The 27,220-nt window shown below is 38.7% G+C and overlaps 2 protein-coding genes across 2 annotated transcripts in view; one reads left to right on the top strand and one right to left on the bottom strand.

Moving 5' to 3' along the window:
- The window catches only part of PPTC7 (protein phosphatase targeting COQ7), a 28,365-nt gene extending 10,689 nt beyond the window's left edge, over positions 1-17,676 (top strand). The window contains exons 2-6 of the mRNA XM_075012838.1: positions 3,334-3,513; positions 7,254-7,452; positions 10,916-11,039; positions 12,736-12,865; positions 14,532-17,676. Coding sequence (XP_074868939.1) covers positions 3,334-3,513; positions 7,254-7,452; positions 10,916-11,039; positions 12,736-12,865; positions 14,532-14,590 — 692 coding nt within the window. The 3' untranslated portion in view covers positions 14,591-17,676. The remainder of the gene's footprint in view (positions 1-3,333; positions 3,514-7,253; positions 7,453-10,915; positions 11,040-12,735; positions 12,866-14,531) is intronic.
- The window catches only part of RAD9B (RAD9 checkpoint clamp component B), a 24,923-nt gene continuing 15,349 nt past the window's right edge, over positions 17,647-27,220 (bottom strand). The window contains exons 7-11 of the mRNA XM_075012837.1: positions 25,326-25,432; positions 24,767-24,831; positions 22,715-22,837; positions 21,710-21,977; positions 17,647-21,237 (exon numbers count right to left, since the gene is read on the bottom strand). Coding sequence (XP_074868938.1) covers positions 21,106-21,237; positions 21,710-21,977; positions 22,715-22,837; positions 24,767-24,831; positions 25,326-25,432 — 695 coding nt within the window. The 3' untranslated portion in view covers positions 17,647-21,105. The remainder of the gene's footprint in view (positions 21,238-21,709; positions 21,978-22,714; positions 22,838-24,766; positions 24,832-25,325; positions 25,433-27,220) is intronic.

Here is a 27,220-nt window from a genome sequence, read left to right as displayed (position 1 = left end):
AGCAGCAGAAATGTAGCACTTTAAAGACTGACAAAATGACTTATTCGGTGATGAGCTTTTGTGGGACAGCTCCAGGATCTGAAGAAGTGGGTCTTTCCCACGAAAGCTCATCACCAAATAAATTGTTTTGTCAGTCTTTAAAGTGCTACATTTCTGCTGCTTTGTTTTGTTAGAAAATTTAATAGTCTTTGACTCTGGAATTATAAACTAGTATCTCAATGGGTTTGTGGCTGGTCAGAATTTTAACTTTGGATTCTATCACCTTTCAAAGAAACTGTTACATAGACACCCTCAGCTCTCTCCCCCAGTAGGGATATTTCAAAGTATTTCACTGGCATCTTTAAGGTTTACCTTTTAGATTTTTGGTAGTTAACCCTTTTGTTTCCGATCCTAGTTAATCTACACTTAACCTGAATTAATACCCCTTGTGTAGAGGCTTAGCTCTTGAAAGGAGAGGGGGGTGAGTTTCCTAGAATTCTAGGGATTCTTTCTGGTGAGTTCTGTTCCAAGTTCTTAGACAAATGATCTTCCATGTTTCTTCTGTTCAGTGATTTGAGGTGGGGTTTGACTACAGCGTACTGTATTCTTTTTCTAAAAACCAATCCCACAGACATAGCAGGTGCCTAAAAGATGGTTCACTGTTTTGGGGAAAAACTGATTAATGTTGATGGGCTGTACAGAATCAGTCTCTAACCTGTTTTCAGATATATGGTTCATGTCAGTCAGCTCTAAATCTTTCGCTTTGATTTCAAATGGCATCCTATGTGAAGGGCATTTATAGATGAGTAAATTGCATGTTACTGTTTAAATTTTCACTCTGCTGGAGGTTAGGTTTGCTCTTTTTCCAAAATAAAGCTATTATTTAAGCATGCTCTGAAAGTGACTCATTAGACTGTGTCTTGAATAATAGCTTCATTTTTGTCACAGAATGCCATATAAAACAGAATACCCCTTCAAATTATGACTCTTACATGTTGAAGATCAGAAAGATCCTTAAATTAAATCATGAAACATTTTCAAATGGGATTATTTTTCTTATTGGGTATCTCCAATCTGTTTTGTGTGTCCCTTTTTGGGATAATATTTGAATAGAGTAGTGTTAACATTAAGAACAGATTCTAAAAGACTAAAAATATTCCAGCCAACCAGACAGCGCATTAGTTGTTACCAGGCCACCAAACTGCTGGAACTTAAAAGCTTTCATGTTACTGTGTAGTCAGGTGTTGTTACTTTTGCAATTCAACTTTCTTTTGTACTAATGAGACAATCAAAATGAAAATTCTAATTTTCTTAATTTTTTACTGCCTGGTCACTTTAAAACAAGTTTTGAAACATTTGTGCACAGCACATACAGAGTGGCCATGTGTACACTAGCCCATATCTTTGAAATGGCGCCATTTCAAAGATTACTAATGAGGTGTGAAATGCCTATTCAGTGCCTCATTAGTATGTGGCTGGCTGCAGCTCTTCGAAATTCTTGCTTTTTGCTGCCATACGGCTCGTCCAGACGGGGGTCCTTTTTTGATAGGATCTTTCTGCTGATCGAAATCCCCTTATTTCTAAGTTCCCCGGGGTACTTTTGAAAAGTATTCCTGTCTGGACAAGCTGCGCGGCAGTGAAAAGCAGCAATTTCAAAGAGCTGCGGCCAGCGACATGCTAAAGAGGCACTGAATATGCATTTTGGTGCCTCATTAGTAATCTTTGAAATGGCCATTTGCATGGCCATTTCGAAGATTTGGGCTAGTGTAGATGTAGCCAGTGGCTGGTAACCTTTGATAGTTATTTTAAAGGAGTAAATGAGCTGTGTGCTGTATTGATGGTAACATTGTCAATCAGGTGTTTAGTAATAACGTGAAAATAGTCTCCCTTGTTCTACCTGTCCCTTCTGTGCTGCTTTTTTCCCTTGTATCCCTCCTCCCATGTATCTTTATTTTCTTACAACAAATACCTTACCTGCTGCCTTCCATTTTTCCTTATGACTCCTCTAGCAAAATAAACAATGCACTGCTCTGCCCTACTTTTGATCAGTGTCTCCCCTGTTGCTATCATCCATGCACTTCTGCCATAGGGACTGTATATTTTTACTAGGCACGTAAGAGCCAAAGGACTAAACTTAGAAGTCAAAGATAAAATACAGAAAAGGGAAGAATTTGGGCAATGTCAGAATTCACAGCCCCACGAATTTTTGGGAAAGCTAGGAGTATATGGGGTCTTTACTACAATACTCTTCGGACCCAGTTTAGAGGTTCATCTCCTGTGGCCTCTGGTTACTAGATGTCTTAAATCTTCCTTTTCCTACTTACCTAAAACCAAAAGTTCTGCTCTTTGTGGGAGAGAGGGGAGAGAATTTCTCTCTCCCCCCACATTTCACATCCCAGAGACTCTGGGCTGCTGCTGGTGGTGAGGGATTCTGTCCATCTCCAGCCTCCTGCTCCAGCATGCATAACTTTGATGCTGCTGCTGCTGCTGAAGATTTATGAGAGTCACACTGACCTGATTCACATTAGGTTCACTGCTGTCAGTGCTGTTCTGAATGGGTACAGTGAGCTCTAGTCAGTTTTAACCCTTGCTTGGTTGAAGGTGTAAGCACCAATGGGGCCTCTCAAGTGCTCTTTCAGCAGATGTAGAATAAGAATGCGCATTGATTTGAATAGTTCATGTTTTGGGAGCCTTTCTTCAAACACTTCTTTTAGAGGAAGTTTACTTTCCTGTGTGTGGCACCAATTTTTGCCAGAAGGGACTGTCTCACCATGAATGAGCGGCAGAATACCTGTCAGGAGATGTTGGATGCGGGGGGAGTTTCCCTGCAATATCTTCATTTCTATTTAAAATTTTCTTTAGGCTTTTTTTCTTCCACTGCTTCCATCCCTCCTCCTGTGTGTGCTAATGAACATGTGATCTGTATCCCTGAAAAGTTACTTCACTCTTTCTTATAGCAAAGTCAGTCTCTTCACTGAACATGCTAATTAGACTTATCTGTTTTGCTAACTGTTAGATGCATCTGGACCTCTACCCCACGGCTAACGTTGGACATTCACTTAAATATGTGTTTACTTTCCACAGCATGGGGTTTCTTTAAAATCAAAAATTCCCTTGCTGGTTTCTAACTATAACTTCATGTTGTTGCTCTTCTCACATCATAATAAAACTGTAAATAACCGTCTGGGTGGGGGGAAAACTGTTTAATGCAGAAATATGGCTAGCAAACTCTGGTGGCTTTTTTTTTTAAGCTATTGGACCTTAAACATATATGCTAGAATGAAATGAATATCAAACCATTTGAAACATTTTATTAACAGTAACTTTTTTTTTTTTTTCTTTTTTCCTTTTTAGGGGTAGCAGATGGTGTAGGTGGCTGGAGAGACTATGGGGTTGACCCTTCTCAGTTCTCAGGGACTCTAATGCGAACATGTGAACGTTTAGTAAAAGAAGGACGGTTTGTACCAAGCAATCCCGTTGGAATTCTTACCACAAGTTATTGTGAGCTGCTGCAGAACAAAGTACCTTTGCTTGGTAAGAGCAGCAAATATCCTACAACTATTGTGTAATTATTGCATGTCTTTAGACATAGGTATATAGATGTAAACTCGGTTCAGTGTTTAAACATAGAATGCCAATATGACAAGCCTCAGCCAGCTTTTTGAATTTATAAAAGAAAACCTGAAATGCACTTGCAGGTCTGTAACCTTGTCTTGCAGGGTGGATACAAAACAAATTCCTTCTGAAGTCAGCTAGTACTAGGTATATCTTCAGCAGAATCATTCTAAAAGGGAGGGATAGCTGAGTGTTTTGACTATTGGCCTGCTAAACCCAGGGTTGTGAGTTCAATGCTTGAGGGGGGCCGTTAGGGATCTGGGGCAAATGGAAAAGAAGAAAAAGTGATGGGGCTTGGCCCTGCCAAGAGGGCAGGGGACTGGACTTGAGGATCTCCCAAAGTGCCTTCCAGTTCTGTGAGGTGTGTGTATCTCCAATTTGAAACCTTTTGGGAGATTATAGTTTTGTGGCTAAGCTCAAACTGAACTCGTATTTTTCTGAAGATAGTAACAGGATACTCTAGTTATTGGATGTCCTTGCCTTACTGCTACTCTTGAACTTCCTGTCCACTGCAGGTTTCAGAATCACTGAATTTCATTTAAAGGGTTAAGATTGTGCTGTACATGGCTTATGCTGTATAATCAGTCATTGATATGCTATTGTATTTCCTTTGGGAAGAGATGGCTTGAAATGCACCTAAAAATGTGCTACTAGTAAGAGTTGTGCACAAAGTATACTTTGTGCTATGTTCATGTAATTCTCTTGGAAATCAGTGAGAATTATGAGTGCATTTGAAGGCAGAATTAGACTCTGAATAGGCAACCTTGCAAACTGAGCACTAAAGGGACTCTTTAACAAGCTTTCAGACCAAGAGCAAGTTACCCTGCTTGATGCACATGCTTCTCACCTGACCTTAAACTTATTTGCCAAAAGAGCTCTATGTAAACTATATTTAGCACAGCAGCACATGTTCACTTTTTAATTATACACGTAGAGAATAGGTACAAGCCCCAGAAATGACTTTGTGCCTCAATTCACTGTTAGCACTGTTTAGTAGTTACTTTAGTGGGTTTAAGTGTTTGACTGTGCTGGTACAGTTTGTACAAAAGAGAGTAAACAAATGATCTACTGGGTGGACCAGTGGTAATGAGTTCTAGCAGCCCTTTTATAAGGGGAGGCAACTTTGTGCAGCTTGACCTTTTCAAATTCTCAAGAGCAGCATATGTGGAGTCACAAGATATGCATACCACACATGGAGTTCTAGTTATAGTACCTGTTAAGTTAGAATATGAAACTAATGAACTCTGTTTTTCCATCCTTCTTTCTTCCCTTTAATGCACTCTAAATACTCACGTGGTGGGAGTTATTCTCAATGTTGCTACTCTTAACAGCGTTAAAAGATCTTGCGTTCTTTTTTTAATCTCGTAGTAGGTTGCACTTACAGTTTCTCTGCATAAGAACATCTTTCCTCGCTGATTATGCTTGTTTCACCTAGTCATCATTTCACATCCAGGTATTTGCTGGATTCTGTGCAGATGAGAGTGAGAAAGCTGAAGTGTTTATTCCAGACACAGTATTTGTCTTGCATTGCTGTTCTGTCCCTTCTGATTCGGACTCATCAGGTTTCTTTTTAAATTTTAACTTTTAAAGTGACTTTTCAGACTCGAATGCTGATTTTTTTTTTTTTTTTTTTTTTTTTTTTTTTTTTGTTAAGTGGCCATGATTTTTACTACTACTTTAAGATGATCAGGCTGCTAATGGACTCAAGAGTAGGCCTGTATTGCTATTAAATTGCAACAAAGACCTCTGTCAAGGGTAGAAGAGTTAATGGTCTGTGTGCTAGATAGACCCTGGGATGCAAACATTTTATCAAAAATGCAGCTGTGTTTTGAAATTTGAAGCTGTTATTGGAAGATTCAGATTCTTCTTCTACTGGCTGGTAGCAGAACATCTGCTAGAGATCATTTTAATAGTATGTGAAAACTCCTTGTATTCAGTTGTGCATCATGGCCTTTAGGAAAGGCTTGCTTTTTCTGGTTAGAATTACTGCCCTTCTGCATATAAGTCAGTGTATTTCCTTCTCTGTGAAGAACCTGGACAGTTTTGGCCTTTTTCCAATATAATCTTTTTTTCTTGAAATGTTAGGAATTAACCCCAAGAGGGGCAAATTCCTGCAGTTAAGCTATGTACCTATGTTGACAGAGTAAGAATCTGCTATATGGATATTTTCCCAGGGGCTAATTGTTGGCTTAAATGCAATCTTCCCACCACATTTCTCATGGGCAAGGCGCGTTATGATGTATAATTGTTAACCAAGTTTAGTGCTCATTACTGCTGTAACCCACCTCTGGGCCAGAGACGACTTAGGTGTTCTATTTCTTACCCTCTACAATTTGTCTCTTTATTGGTTGTAAACATTTACTGTGGCTTCTCTGCCATTGCCATCAGCAGCTGGTCACAGATGCTATATTGGAATGAATAAAAAGTCCACAGTGCCCTCAAGCATGAAAGGAATATTTCTGAAATTATCAAGGATATTTCAGTTTTTCCCTTATCTAAAACAAGACTAAAGACTCCCGAAGAAAAAATATTGAAGACAGTTGCAAAACTATCAGTTATAGAATAAGTGATAACGTTTGAATGAACTTCTGGTAGTCCCAGTTTAAAAATTGACACGTGCTGTTGTAAATGTTAGAGAAACTTTTTCAGTTGTCAGGATATTGGCCAGTTAGCAGCAGCTAACAGTGCCTGCAGACGCTCATTTAAATATTGCAGCTAATTTCTTGAGCTTTAAAGCAATGCACGTCTGAATGAATTATATTAATAAACCCTACATTCCTTTTAAAAACAAGGCCTCCTTTCGAGTCAGTCTCCAAAAACTGAGAATTTTCATTGCTCTGCCACCAATAATGGAACAGTATTGAAAGTGGTCACCAGATATTTTATTTACTTAAGCAAATTATTTGTGAATGAAAGTGTATGTATAACAGGTAGTATAGTGTAAGTCTTATGGAATACTGCACTAATAGCTTCACGCTAATCATGGTTTCACTATTCAGTATACTTCTGGTAAAATAAGCCTTCTATATAGAACTCTGCTAATGTACCAGCATTTCAGTATTTAGGACAGGTTGAACCTCTCTGGTCTGGCAACATCCGTGGTCCAGTAGGACCACAGGTATTGCTGGCACAGAGAGCTGGGCAGTAGAGGAGAGGGCTGGGAGAAGGGCCAGCATCCAGATCAGCAGCAGAGCCTGGAGGTGCAGAGCCCAGACAGCCAGAAGGGGAGCCTGGCTAGGGGCATGGAGCCCAGCTGACTGTGCTGACAGACGGATCCTGGGGGAGCCCACAGTCTCATCAGCAGAAGGGCCAGAATTGACCTTCCCTGTTTCAGTCAGCTCTCAGGTGCTAGACCAGGAAGGTCCAGCCTGCCATAGGTAACATATTGGAATGTAACGCACAATATAAGGAGACAAATCAAGCCAGATATGTAGACTTGGCACAGATAAATCTGTAGCTGAGAGGGGAAACGATGGCCGTAATCTCAGTGCTTTTTTTCCTACTCTTTATGTAATACAAAGCAGTGAACATACAGGTATTTCATTCTGATATCTTTCATTAACAATAAATATTTGAAGAGTTGGTCTAAGAAAAAAGTTGAATAACAGATCCTGTGATGAATCTGCTGCTCTCCAGTTAATTGTTAACTTTTTTTCTAGGAAGCAGTACAGCTTGCATAGTAGTTCTGGACAGAACAAGTCATCGTTTACATACTGCAAACTTAGGAGATTCTGGATTTTTGGTGGTCAGAGGAGGAGAAGTAGTACATCGGTCTGATGAACAGCAACATTACTTCAACACTCCATTCCAGCTGTCAATAGCTCCGCCAGAAGCAGAGGGAGTTGTCTTAAGTGATAGGTGAGATGGAAAATTAATCCGAAACATGGAAGGAGAATTTGAGGTTTTTCTCCCATGGATTCACAGGTCTGGTCTAGGTACTGAAACTTAGCATAAGGCTTTTAAAAATACTCTCATTTGAAAGGTGACTTCCCTGCCTGCTTGTCTACAAGCTAGGTTATCAGCCTGTGTAGGCTCTTGCCGTTGTCTAATCTCTGCTCAGAGAAGGAGTGATCTGCTTACATGCAGGTGATTCCTTTTGGTGAAGTTAGGTGTAGATTGAATATTAATCATCCCTGATAATCCATGAGTCCTTTTTGAGGTTTAACTTTTGCCGATGAAAATACAAATATACCTGTTTTTGTACACTGTAAACCTTAAGGCTGAGTCTACACTTGCATTCCTCTTTCGAAAGAAGAATGCAAATGAGGGAAAGCAAAAACACAGCTGAGGCACTGATTTACCTATCGTGCTTCATTTGCAGAATTTTATTCGGAAGAGTTTCTTTCGAAAGAAGAAAAAGCAGTGTAGATGGGGCTCTTTTGAAAATAAGTCCCATCTTCAAAAGAGAACTTTTTTTTTCTGAAACAAAATAGGAAGAATGCTTCTTTGGAAGATGGGGTTTATTTTCAAATGAGCCCTTTCTTCCTATTTTGTTTCAGGAAGAAGGTTTCTTTCAAAGATGAGGTTTATTTTCAAAAGAATCCCACCTACACTGCTTTTTTTCTTTCCAAATAATCTCTTCCGAAAGGGGATTATGCAAATGAAGATTGAGGCAGTAAATTAGTGCCTCATTTCCATTTTTGATTTCCCTCATTTGCATTCCTCTTTTGAAAGAGTGCAAATGTAAACACAGCCTAAATGTGTCCACTTAATGCTTAGGTCCTAGAAAGGACGTCACCTGTCACATGTTAAGATTGTAGTAACCTTCATGATAGAATTCACTGCTTCTGCAGTTTAAGATAAGCTCTTAACGTTATTCTGATACAAGTAGCTTTAATGGCCTTCCTGTTTGGTTGGCAGCATTTGTAGGCACCTCCAATGCAAGTTAATATTGGCCTTATTAATGATACAATATTTTAGTGCATGTTCTCTTTTTCTGAACTAAGTCAAAGTGAATTTTTAGCCCATATAAGGTCAGGGAAAATGGCATAAAGTATCTATGCTGAAACTTTTTTGGCTAAATTATGAACATGACTTGATGGGACTTATGAAAAATACGTATGATGCTACTGTCTGGAAGAATAATATTGAAGCGCATAAAAGTAACTCCCAGTCATCTGGCTGCAATGCATCTCCAGTGGGATGCGAATAAAAATTGACAGAGGGTTATCATACGCACTGCAGTACTAGCTAGCAAAGCTGGCCTAACATATGTAACACTTATTATTTGATTGAAGCCGCGATGTCCACTGTGGCAAACTGGGAACCATATTGTGGTGAGGCATGTCGATGGTCGGGTGCAGCAGCTTAGGCAGCAGCTCCTCCGGTGTCACATGGCAGTGGTTCGGGAGCTCAGGTGCCATATGGCTGGCTTGGTGTTGCAGTGATACCTTGGGCGCTGTGCCACTGAAGTTGCCCAGCTCTGACAGCCGCATCCTCCCGAGCTGCTGCCACTCAAACTGCTGTCCTGGCTCTTGGGACTGCGTGGCTTGGGGTGGCACGGCTCCAGTGAGTCACCAGGGGGTAGGGCACTTGGTGGGGGGATGGGGAAGGGGACATGTGATGATTAGGTGCCTTCCTTTAGGACACCACTGGCTTAAAATACAGTGTATTCAGATTGTTGTATACTGTAGTAGTGCCTTATCTTCTTGCAGGTTTCCCTTCCTAACCCTCATGTATCATTTGGGGCTGATTAAGAATACACTAACTTACATAGCCAGGCAGTGAGGTAGTTGAGTACTTGAGGAAGAGAGCAGGGAAGCATGTGACTGTAGCTTGCATTTCAGTCCAGTTAAGTTTCCAGCAGCACACTGTGCTCAATCAAAAAGAGCAAAACTCCATTTTGGCAGAACACTGAGCTCAGAAATGGGAATGCTACAGAAGTGTACCCTGTCCAATAGAAACTAGTCATCTCAAAGCAGAGGATATGATTTCAGAGCTGGTTGGTCAGTTTTCTAAACGAATGAAACCTAAAACACAAAGTGCAAGAAGCCATGCCTCCTCGTCTAATGTCTGTCCGCTCTTGGCTGTTTTGTAACAGAGTAAAGGGAAATACTTTTCTTGATTGGTTTGGTAATTGTTTATTTAAGCATTGTACAAGTTACATTTCTTAAGTAAAATATTAGACTCATTAAAGTGCTCTCTTTTTTTAACCTGAATATAGAAAACACAGAGGTGTGTCCAAGGAACACAGTATGAATCTGGAAGTTCTTGTTCTGAAGTTAGTCCAAATTGGGCAAGGTTTGGGCTTTATAATTTTTCATACCAAAAAAAAAAGTTTGGAAATAGTTCTGATTACTGATTTGTTCTTTGTGTATAGCTTTTATTTATAGGAAAGCATACAAAGGGATCTGTGCACTTTAAACATCCACTTTTCTATGATAACTGTAAACTTTTCTAAGTGCTTGAGTGAGAGCGAGGTATCTTAGTACAATCCATTCTACAAGAAGACAATAATGCAAATATGACAAGGATAACAATTTTTGAAATTAGAAAAACCAAAGACTGAGCCACTGTGGAATAAGGAAAGTGTGAGATGAGTTGGCTTTTACAATACCCAAATTTCCATGCTGACTCACGATTATATCACTTCACCTAGTCTCTTGCACTCTTAACATTAATTGCAAAGGCACTTAAAAGTGATAATACATACAAGTATTTGTCTCCTATTGATTAAGCTCAATGTTAAACTAGTCCTATCCAGGGGAGAGTCAATTGATCTAAAACTCTGGTTTAAAATGCTAACCTTTTTGAAACTGCAAGTTCAAATCTCAACCCTGCTTCCTTCTATGGTACAGTAGTGGTGAGCTATGTAGGTTTTAGCCTAAAATCTCCCACAAAAATCTTGTCTATGCCAAAACAAATACTTCCTCCTCTGTGTTATGTAGCCGTTGGCCATTTTGGCTACTGCCCACTGTCGGTGGTGATGTACCAAAGTAGAATGAAACACTTCAGTCTCATTCCCAACAAAAGATGCTTCCATACCAGTAAGTATGCTTGCCAGTGAGAGCCCCGTTCTGCATATTTAAGTGGGAGTAAGAAGAAAACCGTTAGGATATACTGGAGTTTGAGGTTAATATTTGCAAAACATATTAACCTGAAGAATCATCCCAGTCAAGCATCTTCATTGCAATGCTCTACAGTAGTGTTTTTGATGCTGTCTATGATCATACTTATGGAAGAATACAGCCAGTAGAACAAAAGACAATTTCATAATACCAGTGACCTGCAAAACCTATTGATGCTGTAGTTAAACAGGATTTGGTACTATTTGGCATAAGCTAGTATTAATTTCTTTGATATGGTGGCATTATCTTCACAGCCCAGATGCTGCTGATAGTACAACTTTTGATGTTCAGCTAGGAGACATTATTCTGACAGCAACAGATGGACTTTTTGACAACATGCCTGACTATATGATTCTTCAGGAACTCAAAAAGCTGAAGGTAACCAAAAATTGAGTGTGTGCAGCTGAATTTTAGTCCCATGACTGACTATACTATGAATGATGGTTGAAAGTTACTTTCTCTGAAACGTTCCAAGAGCAGCAAATGAGAATTCTAGTATATTAAATAACTTTATCTGGTTTAACAAAATTCTTTAGCTTGAAAATACAATATAGTTCAGTTCTAAAAGCAGAAAATGCAGAACTAGTATCAATGTGTGAGAGCTTCCCTTAGGAAGTGATTTTGATGTTGTAAACCTGTATATTAACTTTTTAGTATCCTTCCATATGTGGGTTTCAGAAGAGGCTTGTCTGCCAATAGGCTCTTATCTGAGATACATTACTGAAAGTTGGTGGTGGTAGACAGAAAATAAGTGGCTGCCTTTTAGGCAAAGTGTCTGTCTTGGAGATGCTCTAAGAATTTCAGAAATACTTGCTAGAAATCTTGCACTCTTGGGGGTAATGAAATTGTAATTATCTTCCACCAGAAGTCTGGGGGGGTTTTTTGTTGTTTGTTTTCCTGAACAGCATTCAAATCGGAAAGGCTATATTTGACGCTGAAGCTATGGTTTGGTTAGGTTTTTGTTTAAAACTGTTGTAGTCTAGAATGGGTACACTGGATATACGTAGCTCTAGTTTTGAAGAGAAGCATGAGCTCCATCTATTGGCACATTTGATTAAGGCACCAAATAGGAATCTGGGTTATAATGGAAAGCTGAGCTAAGAATTGTCAAAATCCAAACATTTACACCCCATCCATTAGGGAAATTGAGATGTTTGTGAAAGCGTGCATAAATTAGAGACAATCAAAATTATGTGAAAATAGCTATTCATCACTTGTTTTGCTCAACATGGATAGGAATCTGCTTCCCAGTAAAGAAGCAGGTACTGAAAGTGTCAAGGTGATTGGAACTTTTGGAGGGAACACCTTATATAATCTATATTCTCTCAGGAATCGCTGACAAAAAGGAGTGAACTTACTGGCTTCCTTTTCATTAACAATCATGCAGGTGGTTGTGTGTGGAAGTAACTTATATTGTCAGGTGCAAACTCTCTGTGCTGGATATCCAAACTTCTTGTGTGGTTGGTTAAAGTTTCATTATGATTTGATCCATCACCTAGTGTAGGGCATTTTAAAGCACTGGCAAAATGTTTCTTTTAAAAGGCTTTATAGTCATATATAACCCTTTGCTCCACACTTCTACAGCTCACCCTTATCAATAAAACTAGTTTTATTTTTCCATTCCTTGTGCTAGGATGGTGCTTTGATGCTGTGATTGAGCACCCTGCTGCATTTTATGGAGGCAATATTTGAGCACTTCCTTGGTTCAGCACTCCCTTTGCAAAGATGGAGTGTTGAGCTGTGCAGAACAGAGCTGGATGAATGGGGTGTATGGTTCTCTCTCCTTTCCTAAGATAATCATGTCTTCATGAAACTCCTGCACAAGTGATTGTAGTGGCAGATAGAGATTGAGACTTAATTTCCTCCACATACATTCTTAAGGTGCACTGATTTAATTGGAGATATAGTTGATTCCCTTGAAATAGGCAGTATCTACTAACTAATTTGCAAACGAAAGGTGTTTATATTTGCATTGTTAATTATATCAATATTCTATTAATGCATTATGTGCCTGAATGAAATTACCTGTGGTGGTTTGTTTCTGTAAGAGTAACTTGTTCTTCCATCAATTTAGAATTCTAATTATGAGAGTATACAACAGACAGCAAGAAGCATTGCTGAGCAAGCTCACGAGCTGGCTTATGACCCCACTTATATGTCACCTTTTGCACAGTTTGCATGTGACAACGGATTGAATGTGAGAGGTAAGTTTCCTACTACTGGATAACAACATAAATCTGATAGTGTCAAATGAAATTCCTTCATTGGACTCATGACAGAGTTGCTGAATAGTGAGTAATCTTAGCCATGTTCTGGGAAAGGGGATGCCAGCCATAACTAAGGTAGAGTGATCCAGTATATAGGACACCGGACTGGAAGTAATCAGATCTGTGTTCTATTTTTGGCTCCACATCTGTCTTCATTTTCCCGCCTGCCTTCTGGTAGTTAACTTTGTAGGCATCCCAGAGTAGGTATAATAGCACTACTGTTTTTATTTCAGTAGTTTGTTTGCAGACTGCTTCCCATTTACCTGACGTTATTCAGTCCCTTTGCCTTCTGATCCACTGCTCCCATCCTCTGGAGAGGTCTCTAGTATACTTGTAGGAGTCCTGAGCAAAGGTGAAAATAAGACAGTGTGCCCTGGTATGGTGCACTGGTAACAGTATGACCAGCAAGGGATAGGACTCTAGATGCTGCCACTTGCTGTGCATGGTTAAGATGCCAGTGCCAGGTATGGGTGGTTCACCTCTCCCTGTTGCCCTCATCCCCAGATAAACAGGGGCTGGGACACCAGGACCTACAATTAGTGGGCAGCCTGGCCACAGTGCTCCAAGGTTCCAGGATTGGGTAGCCAGGGAGCAAGGTCCTGTGGATTTCAAAAGGACAGTACATGTAAGAAGTGTAAGTTACTTTCACCCCTTGGTCTTGAGGGCTCTACTTAATAGTTTAAAGAATGAGAAGGTTTTCCAAATATAGAGGGTGAGACTCCCTTCATGGTCCATTAGAACTGCCTCCTATTGCTGGGGGTGCTTAGCCTGTGTGTTTGTCATCATTCCATCTGCCTTGTGGGTGTTGAATTGCTAATCTTAACTCTTGCCATCCTAAGGACAGTCATTAGCTGCTTCCCTTGTGACTGCTGGCCCTTTGTATTAACAGGCTTAATGTGAGTGTGTGTAATAAAATACCAGTTCATTGAGTAACTTCACCAAAACCTTTATACAGTATTCTTCAGCACCACAATCCTTTTAAATGAGCTTTGCAGTTGAGGAGTTTGGTAGTAGCTTCCATTAGTAAAGTTTTTGGTAGCCCTCTGACATCTTTGCAATATACCATTTTGTGTAATACAAGTCATTTTGGTTACTTCAAGTATGTGTACTACAAAATTAATTTTTCAAAGACTACTGAACACAGTAGCTGTCAACATTTGAAAATCTTTTAAATCAGGAGAGGCATGTAAATGCATTTGTTATTTGAATGGTTCATTGCGTAAGTTCAGTGTTACATTAAAATTTGATTCAGTACATGTCCAGATTTGGAGGAGAGATGAAAATTTGTCTAAAATATAATTTAAAAAATAGGCTGTCTACTTCCTGCTAAAAACAATACTGATTTTTACTTAAAATAGTAGTGTAAGGTGCTTTTTATGGGTATTGCTGATACCATCAACTTTTCTGGAAAAGGAAATAGGGGTTTTATAGGCTTTTCAGAGGAAAGTATCTAATGAACATTTATTTTTCATCTCAAGCAGTTTCTTAGCAAAAAACAAACTCAACCCCCTCAAGTGTGGCTTAATGAAAATTCTACATGCCTTTTTTCATTGTGTCCTGATCAACTCTTTGGATTAAAACATCTGATTTACTTGCATTACAGGGGGAAAGCCAGATGACATCACGGTCCTTCTTTCTATAGTAGCTGAATATACAGACTGATTTGCTTAAATTGTCAACGCCTGTTTCTCATTGTCCTGGAGTTCCTAGCTTCACATATACTGTTTCCTGCTGGCAGGATCAATTTTACTTTCTTTGCAGTTGATCTCAATGGCCAGTTACTCAAGCCTGTTGCCTCTTACAACACAATTGAGATCCTTTTAAGAACCACTATTGCAGTACACTGGTCTTCATCTGCCAGCAAGAAAAGAAGAAACTTTAAGGCATGAAGCTTGTTGCTCAAAATTTAGTGATCATTCACAAGGTGGGGGAAACCAGATCCATATGGTTACTACTTCTAAAATGTGACCAAGTTTCAAATGATTACTATTGATTGGTTACAATTCAAAACTAGAATATATAAAATTGGTAAGCCTTCCACAACAGGGTGTTACTGTTCTGCTAGAAACATCCATTATCCAGCAAATGAGATGTTACAAAGCATAGTTTCGTAAACATAGTCTTGTTACAGTGATAGGTGGGGGTCTGTGTTTATATATAAACTCCAGTTTTAAGGGGGTTTATAGCTGCTGTAAACATTTGCTGGTGGCATACATCGTGTCAGCCTTAGGAGCCTTTTTCTAGTGCAGAATCTGGAAAAGCAAAATTAGTTTGAGCTGTATGGATGCACAAGTGTTTTGTGATTTCAGGTGCTTAATTGTGATCTTATAAATTAAAGTTTTGCAAATAATTCGTCCATAATAGGGCCTGCTATTGCTGGATGTTTTTTCGCAGTGGGGAACTTTTTGTTCAAAGAAAGTTTAAGTTGTATCTCAAACTTACGAAAGCCAGAATATTCAAAGTTGAGGTTTAGCACAATATCTATATGTCCCTAATCAGCATGTATGCTGCAATACCCAAGGATGATGATTCGCATTAAGAATACAGTCCAACTCTGAACTTCCTTGCTTTTGTTTGCAGAGAACTTTAGACAGTCTGTTTTGCCATTCTTACTTTGTATAAAGTAGAATCTGTACCAAATTAATTTGATTCGTGGTAACTCAAAAATGCATCTCTGCTTATGCTGTGGCAGCAGCAGCAAGAATACAAATGGAAAATTAATGAATAACTAGCAAAATTTACAATTCAGTAGCTAATTTTATTTAGGGTTTTCAAAATGGAACATTCATGATGTTTACAATTATTTAATAGCCTCTTAGCAATATAGGATTTCCTTTATGAAATTTAGTAGGTTGCAGTTGTTTCCCCAATTTGTGCAAGCTCTTATTTTCTGAGGTGCATAAAAGCTTATAGCTGTAAAGATGATATATTTTTGGTCAGTTTTTCATTAACTTTTTTTGCTGGTAGAAGAGTACTTAAAAATAAATTAAAGCCATGTTTTATATAAAAGTCAGGTAATGATGTTTAGATCAGTGCAGTTAAACTTGGTCAGTAAGGAATTTCTCCTTATCTGAAAGGAGATTTTACTACCTGGCTTATTTGTATTAAAACTGTTAAGTTTGAGGAAATCTCAAATTGTTTAAAGAATTTTTTTTCAAGTTGTACTGTATATTTGCATAATTGTATGTCAAGCTCTTATTTTATTTAAAATCACTTAACATGTACCATGTACATGTCATTTTACTATATTTTAATGCATCATGCTTGTAACAGGCATTTCATTTGAGACAGTGATTAATTTGGAAGCTGTTCAGTAATTTATTTGAATTCATGAATTGGCATAATGTTAGATATCTTAAATCACCTTTAGTTACTTGTCAAAATGCCTTAACTACCCTAACTTGGCCAAAATAGTAGCAGTTTGGTGGAGGGTGTGGGAAGGATATTAATGAAAATACCAAGTGAGTGGTAGACAACTTTGCACAAACTGTTTGCAGTCCCTTTTAATAGTTAAAACTGTATCTAAGTACGTTTTGTTGGAAGGAATGTATTCGTGCTGCGGCATAGGGCTTAATTTTTAGCATTAGAGGAATGTGTCTCAAAACTGGACACTCTCTACACTAAATTCTCCAGTATTGACTGTCATAATTGCTTGTTAGAGCAGATTAGATCAATTAGTTGTTCCTTATTTTTGAACTTACTCTCTAGTATTATGGCCCAGTAGAGCTGGACTGTTTCCTCAGTTTATATTCCTTCCCAGCCTTTCCCCATTCACTCTTTTTTTATAACTACAAATTAGGGTATGTATGTGGATCAGATGAGTGGCAAAGGTGCTTTAACAACAGCTCCCCTCCCCCAGTGAATTCAGTTGTCAATGTGCTCTGCCTCTTTAGATCCAGGGTCTGGAATCCTAGGTCTTAGAAATCCAGCTGTCCCATTAGTGACTGAATTCTCTCTCCTAATGGGTCTGATTCTAAATCTTGTTTTTGTGTTAATGCAGTTTTAGTCAAAGTCTATATAAAGCCATTTGCCTCAAATCATGTTTTTTATAATGAACAAATTTGGATTTTAATTTACAATTTGTAAATTTATCCCTCACTGGACACACCAAAGACCAGCAAAGTTTATAGCTTTTTCCATCTGTTAAAGCAATACTGTATTATAAAGAGTTAATATTTTTATCACATGCTTGAGAATTTTGTTTGTTTTTTTTGTTTTAAGATGTGCACTCTAAACATATCAGAACCTAATTTCTTCCTATGAATTTAAGCTGTCTGCGCACAACAGATATTTACAGAAAAGGAAATGACAGGACTCAAGTACTCTAACCTTAATGATGCATGAAGCAGTAATCCTTCCTAGGAATTAGATTACTTTATCACAAGACAGACATACAGGAGAGACACAGGTGCATTCATTGGAGTTGGCAACATGAAAGGTGAACAGGTTTTCACCAGTCAGAGGAGGTTTGCTCTGTATCAACAGTTGCTTGGTGGGGAATGGTAACTTGAAAAGATGGAACAGATTTGTTTACCACACCATGTAATGCAGCAACAGCAGTTCCATGACCTGGTGTGTCTGCAGGTGAGAGGCCTAGGATAATATGAAATGTCCACTCTTTTCGAAGGTTTGAAATGTCCATGGTTCCTTGTCACTTTACTAGCTATCTTTGGGAGAGCTGCAACATCCAGTTCCTCTTAAGAATTGCTCCCTTGGCATTTATTAAAAAAAAAAAAAAAAAAAAAAAATTCTGTTTTGGACCAGACTGGATAACAAAACTATCTGAAGGAATGAGTGAAGGTGTAGAAAAGATGATATACTGTGTAATTGGAATTCATAAGTCTTGGTAATATAGGTAACTTCTCAGTGGAAAACCAGACTATTGAATGTGTAGAAGTTGACTGTATGTAGTAGTTTCTGACAAAGATAGCTGAGATAATGAAACAAATTGGAGTCTGTATCTAATGAGGATGGTTTGTGTTAGACTATCATTTTACTTATACTTAACTAAGAGGCAATTATGTGAATTGGATGTTTGAAATATGCAGGAATAGTTATGTAAATACATTTAAATGAACTGTAAAGATATTTAATAAATATAGTATTTATACTAAAGTGTGGTTTTGAGGTAACTGACTTAACTTATTTTCCATTTATGCAATGAGATCCCTGTGTGTTAGAGCAGCCCTGCCACTGAGTCTCAACTTTGGAGTGTATCTAAAATATTTTACTTCTCATGTTCCACTGTTCAGCTTTTCCATTTCAAGCCTCTTAAGTACTAAGTCACATACAAGCAGTAGAAATTCTATAGTCAAGAGAAGAAACATCATTCTGAAAAAATAATGGTGTTTGCATTATACTGATAGGCTCAGTGTAAGAGATGCATTCTTTGAAATTGCCTAACTTTTGCAATATCTGCACATTCTGCCAACCCCATTAGCTTACATAAGTCAGCTTTTTAAAACTGTTCCATAGGTGCATGAAAGACCTGTTGTTCCAGTCTTCTGTGTCCTGTATTAAACTGCAATGCTCTGTTCTCTTACTCAAATAAATGGCACCAGCCCTTTCTCTTACTCACTAAATTGTGGTTATACACACAAGGCCCATCCAGCTTTGCCAAAGAACCAGTTTTTTCCAAAACACACTGACCAATAGCCAACATTCATTTTTGGCATTTGGTAAGGATGTATTTATTCTAAAACTACACATCTCCACACTATCAAAGTACAAGTCAAATGGAATTATTCTATGTATTGAAAAGGCAGTGAAGCCATCTTGAGCAAAGAAAATTAAGATGTCTGATCCTGGTGACAATCTGTTACCCACAGCAATCTACTAAACAGTAGTCAAACCACCAAACTCATTGACTTGTTTGGGGGGTTTTGTGGGTGAAGAAGTAAGTTCTAAAATCACAAGAAGTCCTCTGGCACCTTATAGACTAACATTTTGGAGCATAAGCATTCATGGGCAAAGACCTGCTACATCAGATGCATAAGTGGGGGCTCCAAACTTACAGGCTCCTGAAAAGGAGGGAGTCCTAGTCAAGAAGAGGGACAGAGTTAAGTCAATTCCAGCAGAGGATGTGGTGGCTATGTGATCACACCCTTATTTGCACAGTAGTGTCCAATATGTGGATCTATAAACACCATCCTATTACCAGAAACCCATGGACTGCCATGCTTACCTACATGCATCCAGCTTCCAGCTAGGGCATGCCACACAATCCACTGTATACAACCAAGCACTATGCTACAACCACATTTGCTCCAGTCTCTTAGAGACAAACACCTACAAGACATTTACCAAGCTTTCCTGAAATTACAATACCCACCTAAGGAAGTGAAGAAACAGACTGACAGAGCCAGGTGCATACCCAGAAGCCATCTGCTACAAGACTAGCCCAACAAGGAAAACAGAACCCCACGGGCCATCACATATGGTCTCCAGCTAAAACCTCCCCAGCACATCATCAGTGATCTGCAACCCATTTTGGACAACGATCTTTAACTGAGGCAGGCCAGCCCTCACCTACAGCCAGCCTGCTACCCTGAAACATTCTCACCAGCATCTATAGACCACACCACAGTAACTCTAAACCAGGAAGCAATCCTTGCAACAAATGTTGGTGCCAACTCTGCCCACATATCTACACCAGTGACACCATCACAGGACCTAACCATACCATCAGGGACTCACTGACCTGTACATCTACTAATGTAATATGCCACGTGCCAGTTAGGCCCCTCTGCAATATACATTTACCAAACTTCACAGTCTCTCTGTAAAAGAATAAATGGGGACAAATCAGCTATCAGGAACAGTAACATTCAAAAACTTGTAGGAGAACACTTCAGTCTCCCTGGACAGTCACTAACAGATCTAGAAGTAGCCATCCTGCAACAAAAAAACCTTCCAAAACAGCCTTTAAAGAGAAACTACAGGACTACAATTCATGTGCAAGTTTGACACCATCAACCAAGGATCAAACAGATTGAGTGTGGCTGGCAAATTACAAAAGCAGTTTCGCCTCTCTGAATGTTCACACTGCCACATCCTCTAACTGAACTGACTTTGACACTGGGACTCCCTCCTTTTCATTAGCCTATAAATTTAGATCCTCCTTTGGAACCCCCACTCATGCATCTTACAAAGCGGGTCTTTACCCACAAAAGCTTATGCTCCAAAATGTTAGTTTGTAAGGTGCCACAGGACTCCTTGTTTGACAATACAGACTAAATCTGCTACCCCTTTGCTATAAATTCTAAAATGAAACTTTTCTAATTCACTGCATCTTCTTCATACTTCACAATGCCCTGCAATATACAAGTCAATTAATAAATTAAAATACTTCCCATTATAAAAATTCTCATGGTGTTGCAGAAATTACAGCAAGTTTAACACCTAAATGCCAATGTTGCAAAAGTTACTGGCCCTTTATTATACCAATACATGTCAGTCTGCTAGAATGCATGGATCTGCTACTAATACTTCCCATGTCGTATGTACAGCATTTATTCTCCTGAAACATTATACTTGGTGGTTCAGGTGACTAATACTATGCATCCTCTAAAATGTAAGCTCTAATCCATTTTAGGGCTGTAGGGTGTGTTTGACAAACTCTAGAATTCCAAATCTAGCTTTATACCTGTACAGACTTACAAAGACTTTCAGCTACAGTTTAAAGAAGGCACATCCATATATAACTTGCTGACAGCCAGCCAGATGGTAAGAACACTTATTTAAAGCTTTTTGGGCATGTGTTACATATTAAACTTCCACAAGAGTTGAAATAAAATATTGAATTTTAACCTGTGAATATAAAAGGAAATGATAAAACATGGAAATTCATTAAGAAAAGTCATAACTAGTTCCTTTTATGTATTTTTATTGCAGAAGATGGTATCTGTACAAATAACCTTTGACTGTTTACTTGTGAGCTGGAAACTAGCTTGCTTATGTGTTCAGCTCAAAATCACTAATGCTCATAATAGGCTAGAGTATAACTTTCTATTTACAGTTCTAATACCCATGTAATCCAGAAATAATAAAAATGGAAATTTCCCACAAAAAATGTTGCAACACTTATCTGTAAAATAACCCTTAGGTATTAAACACACTTTTTGTGCCTAAAGACAGCGTAAACATCTGTGCAAAGGCAGTACATGCACTACGTATCACTAGACGGCTTGGGAGAGCTTCTCATTGTCAAAATCTTCTTCAGCGTCACTAGCTGTGGCCAAACTATGGAGAGTGTGGCTGATGGCATCTTGCTCTCTTAATGAAACTGCTCCAAAGAAAAGTGAATGAAACTGGAAAATGCAATATTTAATAATGTGAGGTTTTGTACATATAAAATGTTCCTGGGATAGTTTACTTCTGATTTACGTCCTTTTGGCATACACATTAAAAAAAACAAACCTCAGTAACCAGTATATGCTAACAAACCATTTGACAGTTACTTCTAACTCTTATCAGAGAGCTGCAATGGTAAATTTATCAACTGATTTACTTGCAACCACTGTAATTCAGTATTTCCATATAAATTTGAAAGGACTGGTGGCTGGAAACAAACTTGGCACCAGGGGAAGCTTGGCCACACCCATAAATGGTCATCCAGCTAATTTAAAACTATGCTGGATTACAGATGCTGTCAGTCAAGTGTTCTGGATTAGTAAGGTTCAACCTGTAGTAGTATTTTCAGTACTAGGAAACAGTAAGATTTTGCTGAGTAAAACTATTTTTTCTTTACCTTATAATGGAGATTGAATTTGGCATTCTTACCTTGTACTTATCAGAATATGTGGGTACTATTTCCTCCATAATTTTCATGTCACATGTTACATTCATGTTCAATACATCTACATTCTTCACGTCTGTCTTTGAAATCACAGGTATATATTGTTTTGAGAGAGGGTTCCTACACTCTATAGGTGATGGTAGTGTTATGCTTCCATTCCAACATGGCTTTTTTGAAGCGACTGTTTCTGTATTATCTGCAGAATTGTTTGGGATATTTTCAGAATTATCTGCATGGGCCTTGAGGGTGGGCCTAAAGGATTAACAGACATGTTAGTATCTTGACTGTAAACAAACATATTACCACTGCAATGAAAAGCATGACTCTAAAACTAGACTTTCATATAGCGTGACTTTTTCCCCAGCTAAGCTTTGTGGAACAGTAATGAGCAGCTATTTGTTCTGATAATCCCTGCTGCTGGATTCTCTTCTACTCTAAGGTAAAGTGAATTGCACCAGTCCACTTCATGAAACTGATGTGTGCATTTGAGACAGGAATGTAAATCTACAGAAAGCCCTTTCCCACAAACTAGAAATAGGGGGAGATTGGAAAAGTCAATGAAAAAGATTACATAGGCCATGCAAACAATGTCTTAAATACCTATTGACTGTCAAGTTATGGTGAGAAGAGCCACAACAGTGTTGGAAAGACAGATACATACTCTGGATATGCAAGGTGGCAAGTAAAGAGACTGCCCTCACCTCATAACTGGTGCACTCTCTCAGGTCTCTCATTGTGCCAGCTCTTCGTCTGGCAGCTGTCCTTAATCTGAACCTGCTTATTCCTTTAATAAGTCATCTCACTTGTGTGCAAATGCCCTGTTATCAGGTACCATAGAGATGAATGCCATAGAAAACTAAAGTACATCTCTTCCCTCCCACTTCAAACCTAACAATTGGAAATTAAAAAAAATAAATAAAAACACACACAACCCTGACTTTTAAACCTCTAGGAGGAGAAAACTGAAACAACCATAAGTCCTCAATTACCTTTTCTGTCTTGGTGAAAGGTATAGAGACTGCTGAGAGGATTGTCTGTTTTCAATGTCAGCTAATGTAGCCAAAACAAAGCTGGCTTCTATCAGCATGTCCTCAGTACTGAAAGCAATTGGTCTAAAAATGTAAATCAGAGACTGAATTGTATGAGTAAACATAGGTGGGGTCTTTTTTTTTTGGGGGGGGGGGGGGGAAGGAAGGAGGCTAGTTTATATACTTCCACAGGTACACTTATACATACAGAGGTGACCACTGTGAGGATTCAAGGGGTGGGCGGGTATCAGCCATGAGCTACTGCCCTGCCTCTCCCTATACCTACCTCTGCCCTGCCCCCACTTGCCTCTACCTGTAGAAGCACCACACCACTTCTGGGGAGTGCGGGGCAGTTCCTGGCCCTCAGGACAGCACGGCCTTTGAGTAGTATAAGGTAGGCAGTTTGCATTGCTCTTGGGCTGCACCACTCCAGGGGAAGAGCAGGACTGCCCCTGCACTCCCTGGAAGCAGCACAGCACTGATGCTTGTGGGGGGGAAAGCACGCAGCCCTCGGTGCATCTCCCACATGTAGTCTATGTATAAATAGATATATACATAAAAAGGCTTGGGATAGAAAAAATTATTTCAATTCACTGCTTCTATAAAGAAACATGGGAGACCTCTCTGTTTCCCATTACAGCTTTATATACCACACAGTAAAGTTAGTAAATTTTGTGCTTAAAATAATTTAGTGCAGGTTGCACCTCTAGTCCAGCACCTTTAGGATGTGACTGGTCCCAAATGAGGGAATTTGCTTGACAAAGGGAGGTTACCTGTCTGTGACTATAATGTTGCAAGTCTGCTGCCCCTTCCTGTTGCCAGCTCCATTTTCGCACACACACACCCCCAATTCCAGCCCCAGGGTCCCCTTATTTCCTGCCTGGCCCCTGGCAAGCTGACACCAACCTGGCCATGCTCAGGCTGCTAACTGCATCCACAGAGGCCAGCTCCAGCCCTGGCTGGGCTGCTGGACATAGTCGTGGCCTGTGGGTACCAGTTCTAGCCCCAGCTGGCTGCTACCTCCTAATGGGGAGACAAGCCCTGCTTGGCTCCCCTGCCAGACTATCTTATCACTGAATACCTCCCACCTACTCCCTGTACTAGCCTCCCAACCTAGGGTCTCTGGTCCAGTAATATCTGTGGTCCCGCTGGATCATGGATGTTGCCAGACCAGAGAGTGCTGGTTTTGAGAGGGTCAACCTATACCAAACATACTTCTGCCTTTGCAAACAATTGCTCAAATTACAGATTTAAATGAAAAGTTTCTTTAACACTGAAAAGAAAGTGATGGCCTAATATTCAGAAGTGTATTGAGCACCTAAAGTATCCGTTGACTTCAGTGAGATATAAGGGTGCTCAGCAATCCGGAAAAATAAGAAATTATGATTTGTGTAAGGTCTCCTATTTAAAAGTAAGCTCCTTAAATCTGATAAACTATTCAACTTTTGTATTTCTCTGATTAATTACAAACACAGCTCTCATAAGTGAATGCTACTGATTATTTTAAGGGAAAAGACATTTTACTGATATACAGTAGACCTTCAAAGTTATAAATCCCCAAATTACAAACTGACCAGTCAAGGGCATACCTCATCTGGAACCAGAAGTACAAAAACAGGCAATAGCTGAGACCGAAAAAAAACCTAAATACAGAAAGTACTGAAAAATGTAATTCTTTTTTTCCAATAGGAACATTTAAAAAAGATTTGACACAATAAGGAAACTGCTTAGAGCTTGTTTCACTTAAATTTGGATGTATAAAAGCATTTTTCTCCTAGCATAGTAAAGTTTCAAACGATATTAAAATCAATGGTCAGCCGTAAACTTTTGAAACAACATTTTGTTTATAATTACAAACATTTCAGAGTTACAAACATCCTCATTCTGGATGTGTTCATATCTCAGATTCTACTATAATGGCTAAATATTACCTATAAATTAGACTGCAGATGGAAATGGAATGCAGAGCTTTTACCAAAAGACTCCTATACAATTAGGTTCCAAAAAACTTACTTTCCAGACACATCAAAATGAATTGAGACAGTAGCACTAGTAGCCTCTGCAAATGCTAACAGACCCTAAAAATGGAAAAGAAAGGATTATTAAAGTATTTAAAAACACAAATATTGAGCACTATGCTGTCTTTTATATTTATCTTATGGATTAGCGATACCAATATACTGTGACATGTATATATTCTTGCTTTCTATGTCCTGAAATTTTCCAAGAAAAAATGTCTACATCTAGTATGAAATAAGTTGACTTATAGCTATAATAATGTATTATACACGTGTTGAATATGTTATAATCTTGAATCAAATCCCAAGCTTTTATTAAAAAAAAAAAAAAAATCCTTGTGTCCCTGTTCCCCAACATACCCTCTGAAGGTAAAACTCCAGGGCTTAAAGAAATCCTGCCTTTATGGCTACCTTTAAGCCAGCCAGGAAACACCACTATGTATGTGAAGCTCTGTATAAAAGCTTGCCTCAGTGAGAGGCCTGCTGCTGTGTCATGGTTAAACATCATATACTACACAAATATCCTACTAACAACATTTTATTTGCATTTTTACCCTCAGTTCTTTAAGGCAAAATGTTACTTCAGAGTCTACTCCAATTTGAAAGTAGTCAAATTCATCTGGATTAAGATGTATTTTAGTGTGCACTGCCTTTGAAAAATCTGTTTAAAAGTTACAAGAAAGGTAAGGATTAAAAACATAAAGTGACTCCTGGTAAGTCAGTGGGGCCATGACAGCAGCATAGACCCAGAAACTAGATGTGTTTTGGACCAGCATTTTTGTAAGAGTTTTAACACATAACTTACAATCATGTGTTCAAGAACTTAATGTAAATGTACACTGACTAATACTGATAATTATGAAATATCAGCTAAAACATTTATACGTTATCTTCCAAGACTATCCCTTATTAGAACAATTACACTGGAAAACACAGTGTACAGTATTATGAAAATATTCCAATAATTCCATCTAATCATGAAGGACAAAATTTTGGGGAGTAAAGGCACTTCAAAGTGCCTGCAGCTACATGGCATGCCGGCACTTCAAAGCTTGAAACTTCAAAGTTGCCATGGGGCAGAATTAGCCCAATGAAGTACTGCATATTCATCACAGCACTTCATTAGTAAAATCCCATCAGCCTGAACAACAAGAAGTCCTGTGGCACCTTATAGCCTAACAGATATTTTGGAGCATAAGCTTTCGTGGGCAAAGACCCATGACCCACTTGATCAGATGCATCTGATGAAGTGGGTCATGGGTCTTTGCCCACGAAAGCTTATGCTCCAAAATATCTGTTAGGCTATAAGGTGCCACAGGACTTCTTGTTCTCGAAGATACAGACTAACACAGCTATCCCATTAGACTGATTACCATGACCCCTTCAAAGTTCAGGGCAAGTGTAAACATAGCCAAAGAGGAGTAAATCACTTAAACTAATTTTAAGCTTATCAAACAACTAAAACAATTACCAAACAGCAAATTACTGTCTTGTCTATGTCACCAGGAAGAGCTGTAAATAAACACATTGATTGTTTTAGGTAAAATACTCCCAAAATGCCTTGGATAATCTTTTGCCTAATCATTTTTCTAGAACTATTTAACTTCTAGAATTTACCTTAAGTGACCTAGAAGCTAAAGGCAATTTTATTTATGGTAATGTCAGCTATTAAGTTAAATAAAGCATTTAAGATATTACCTAGAACAAATTCTATTTCCACTGTTTTTAATGCATCCTAATGTTTTTCACTCTATGGTTTGACCCTTAAGTCCCTCATGCAAAGTCCCATTGACTTCAGTGTTGATAGAGGGTTAATTGTAAGCCCTCTGCTCAGCAGCTTTTACTGAATAGTTTACTTTAAAATGTAAGCATTCATATGACTTATGAGGGAAGAATGAAAAAAATTGGGTTTGTTTAGTTTGGAAAACAGAGGACTTGAGAGGGGACATAATTTTCAAGTACCTAAAAATCTGTCATAAGCAGGAGGAAGAAAAATTGTCGTCTTAACCTCTGATGATGGGACAAGAAACAACCAAATCACAACTAGGGAGGTTTACGTTGGAGAATAGGAAAAACTTCCTAACTGTCATGGCAGTTAACTACTGAAATAAATTTACTTAAGGAGGTTGCAGGATCTCCATAATTGGAGATTTTTAAAAGTGGATTAGACAAACCCCTTTCAGAAATGGTCTAGATGGTGCTTGGGCCTGCCATCTGTGCAAGGGACTGGTCTTGACCTCTTGTAGTTCCTTCCAATCCTATGATTTATAGTCATCTCCCTCAAAACGTGTATGAACTGATTCCCACATTATAATATGCTTTAAAAAGAGAGTTATATCTTCAAACTACTTCCACATCAGATGTCAAGAAAACTCTCTCTCCATCTTATATTCTCACACTGTAATGCACAACATAACACTACTGGACGAGCTGAAATGTATACTTCTGT

Source organism: Carettochelys insculpta, chromosome 18 (assembly GCF_033958435.1).
Source record: "Carettochelys insculpta isolate YL-2023 chromosome 18, ASM3395843v1, whole genome shotgun sequence".
NCBI classification, from domain to species: domain Eukaryota; kingdom Metazoa; phylum Chordata; order Testudines; family Carettochelyidae; genus Carettochelys; species Carettochelys insculpta.
The sequence above is the reverse complement of the archived record's forward strand: the minus strand, read 5'-3'. Positions and strand labels throughout refer to the sequence as shown.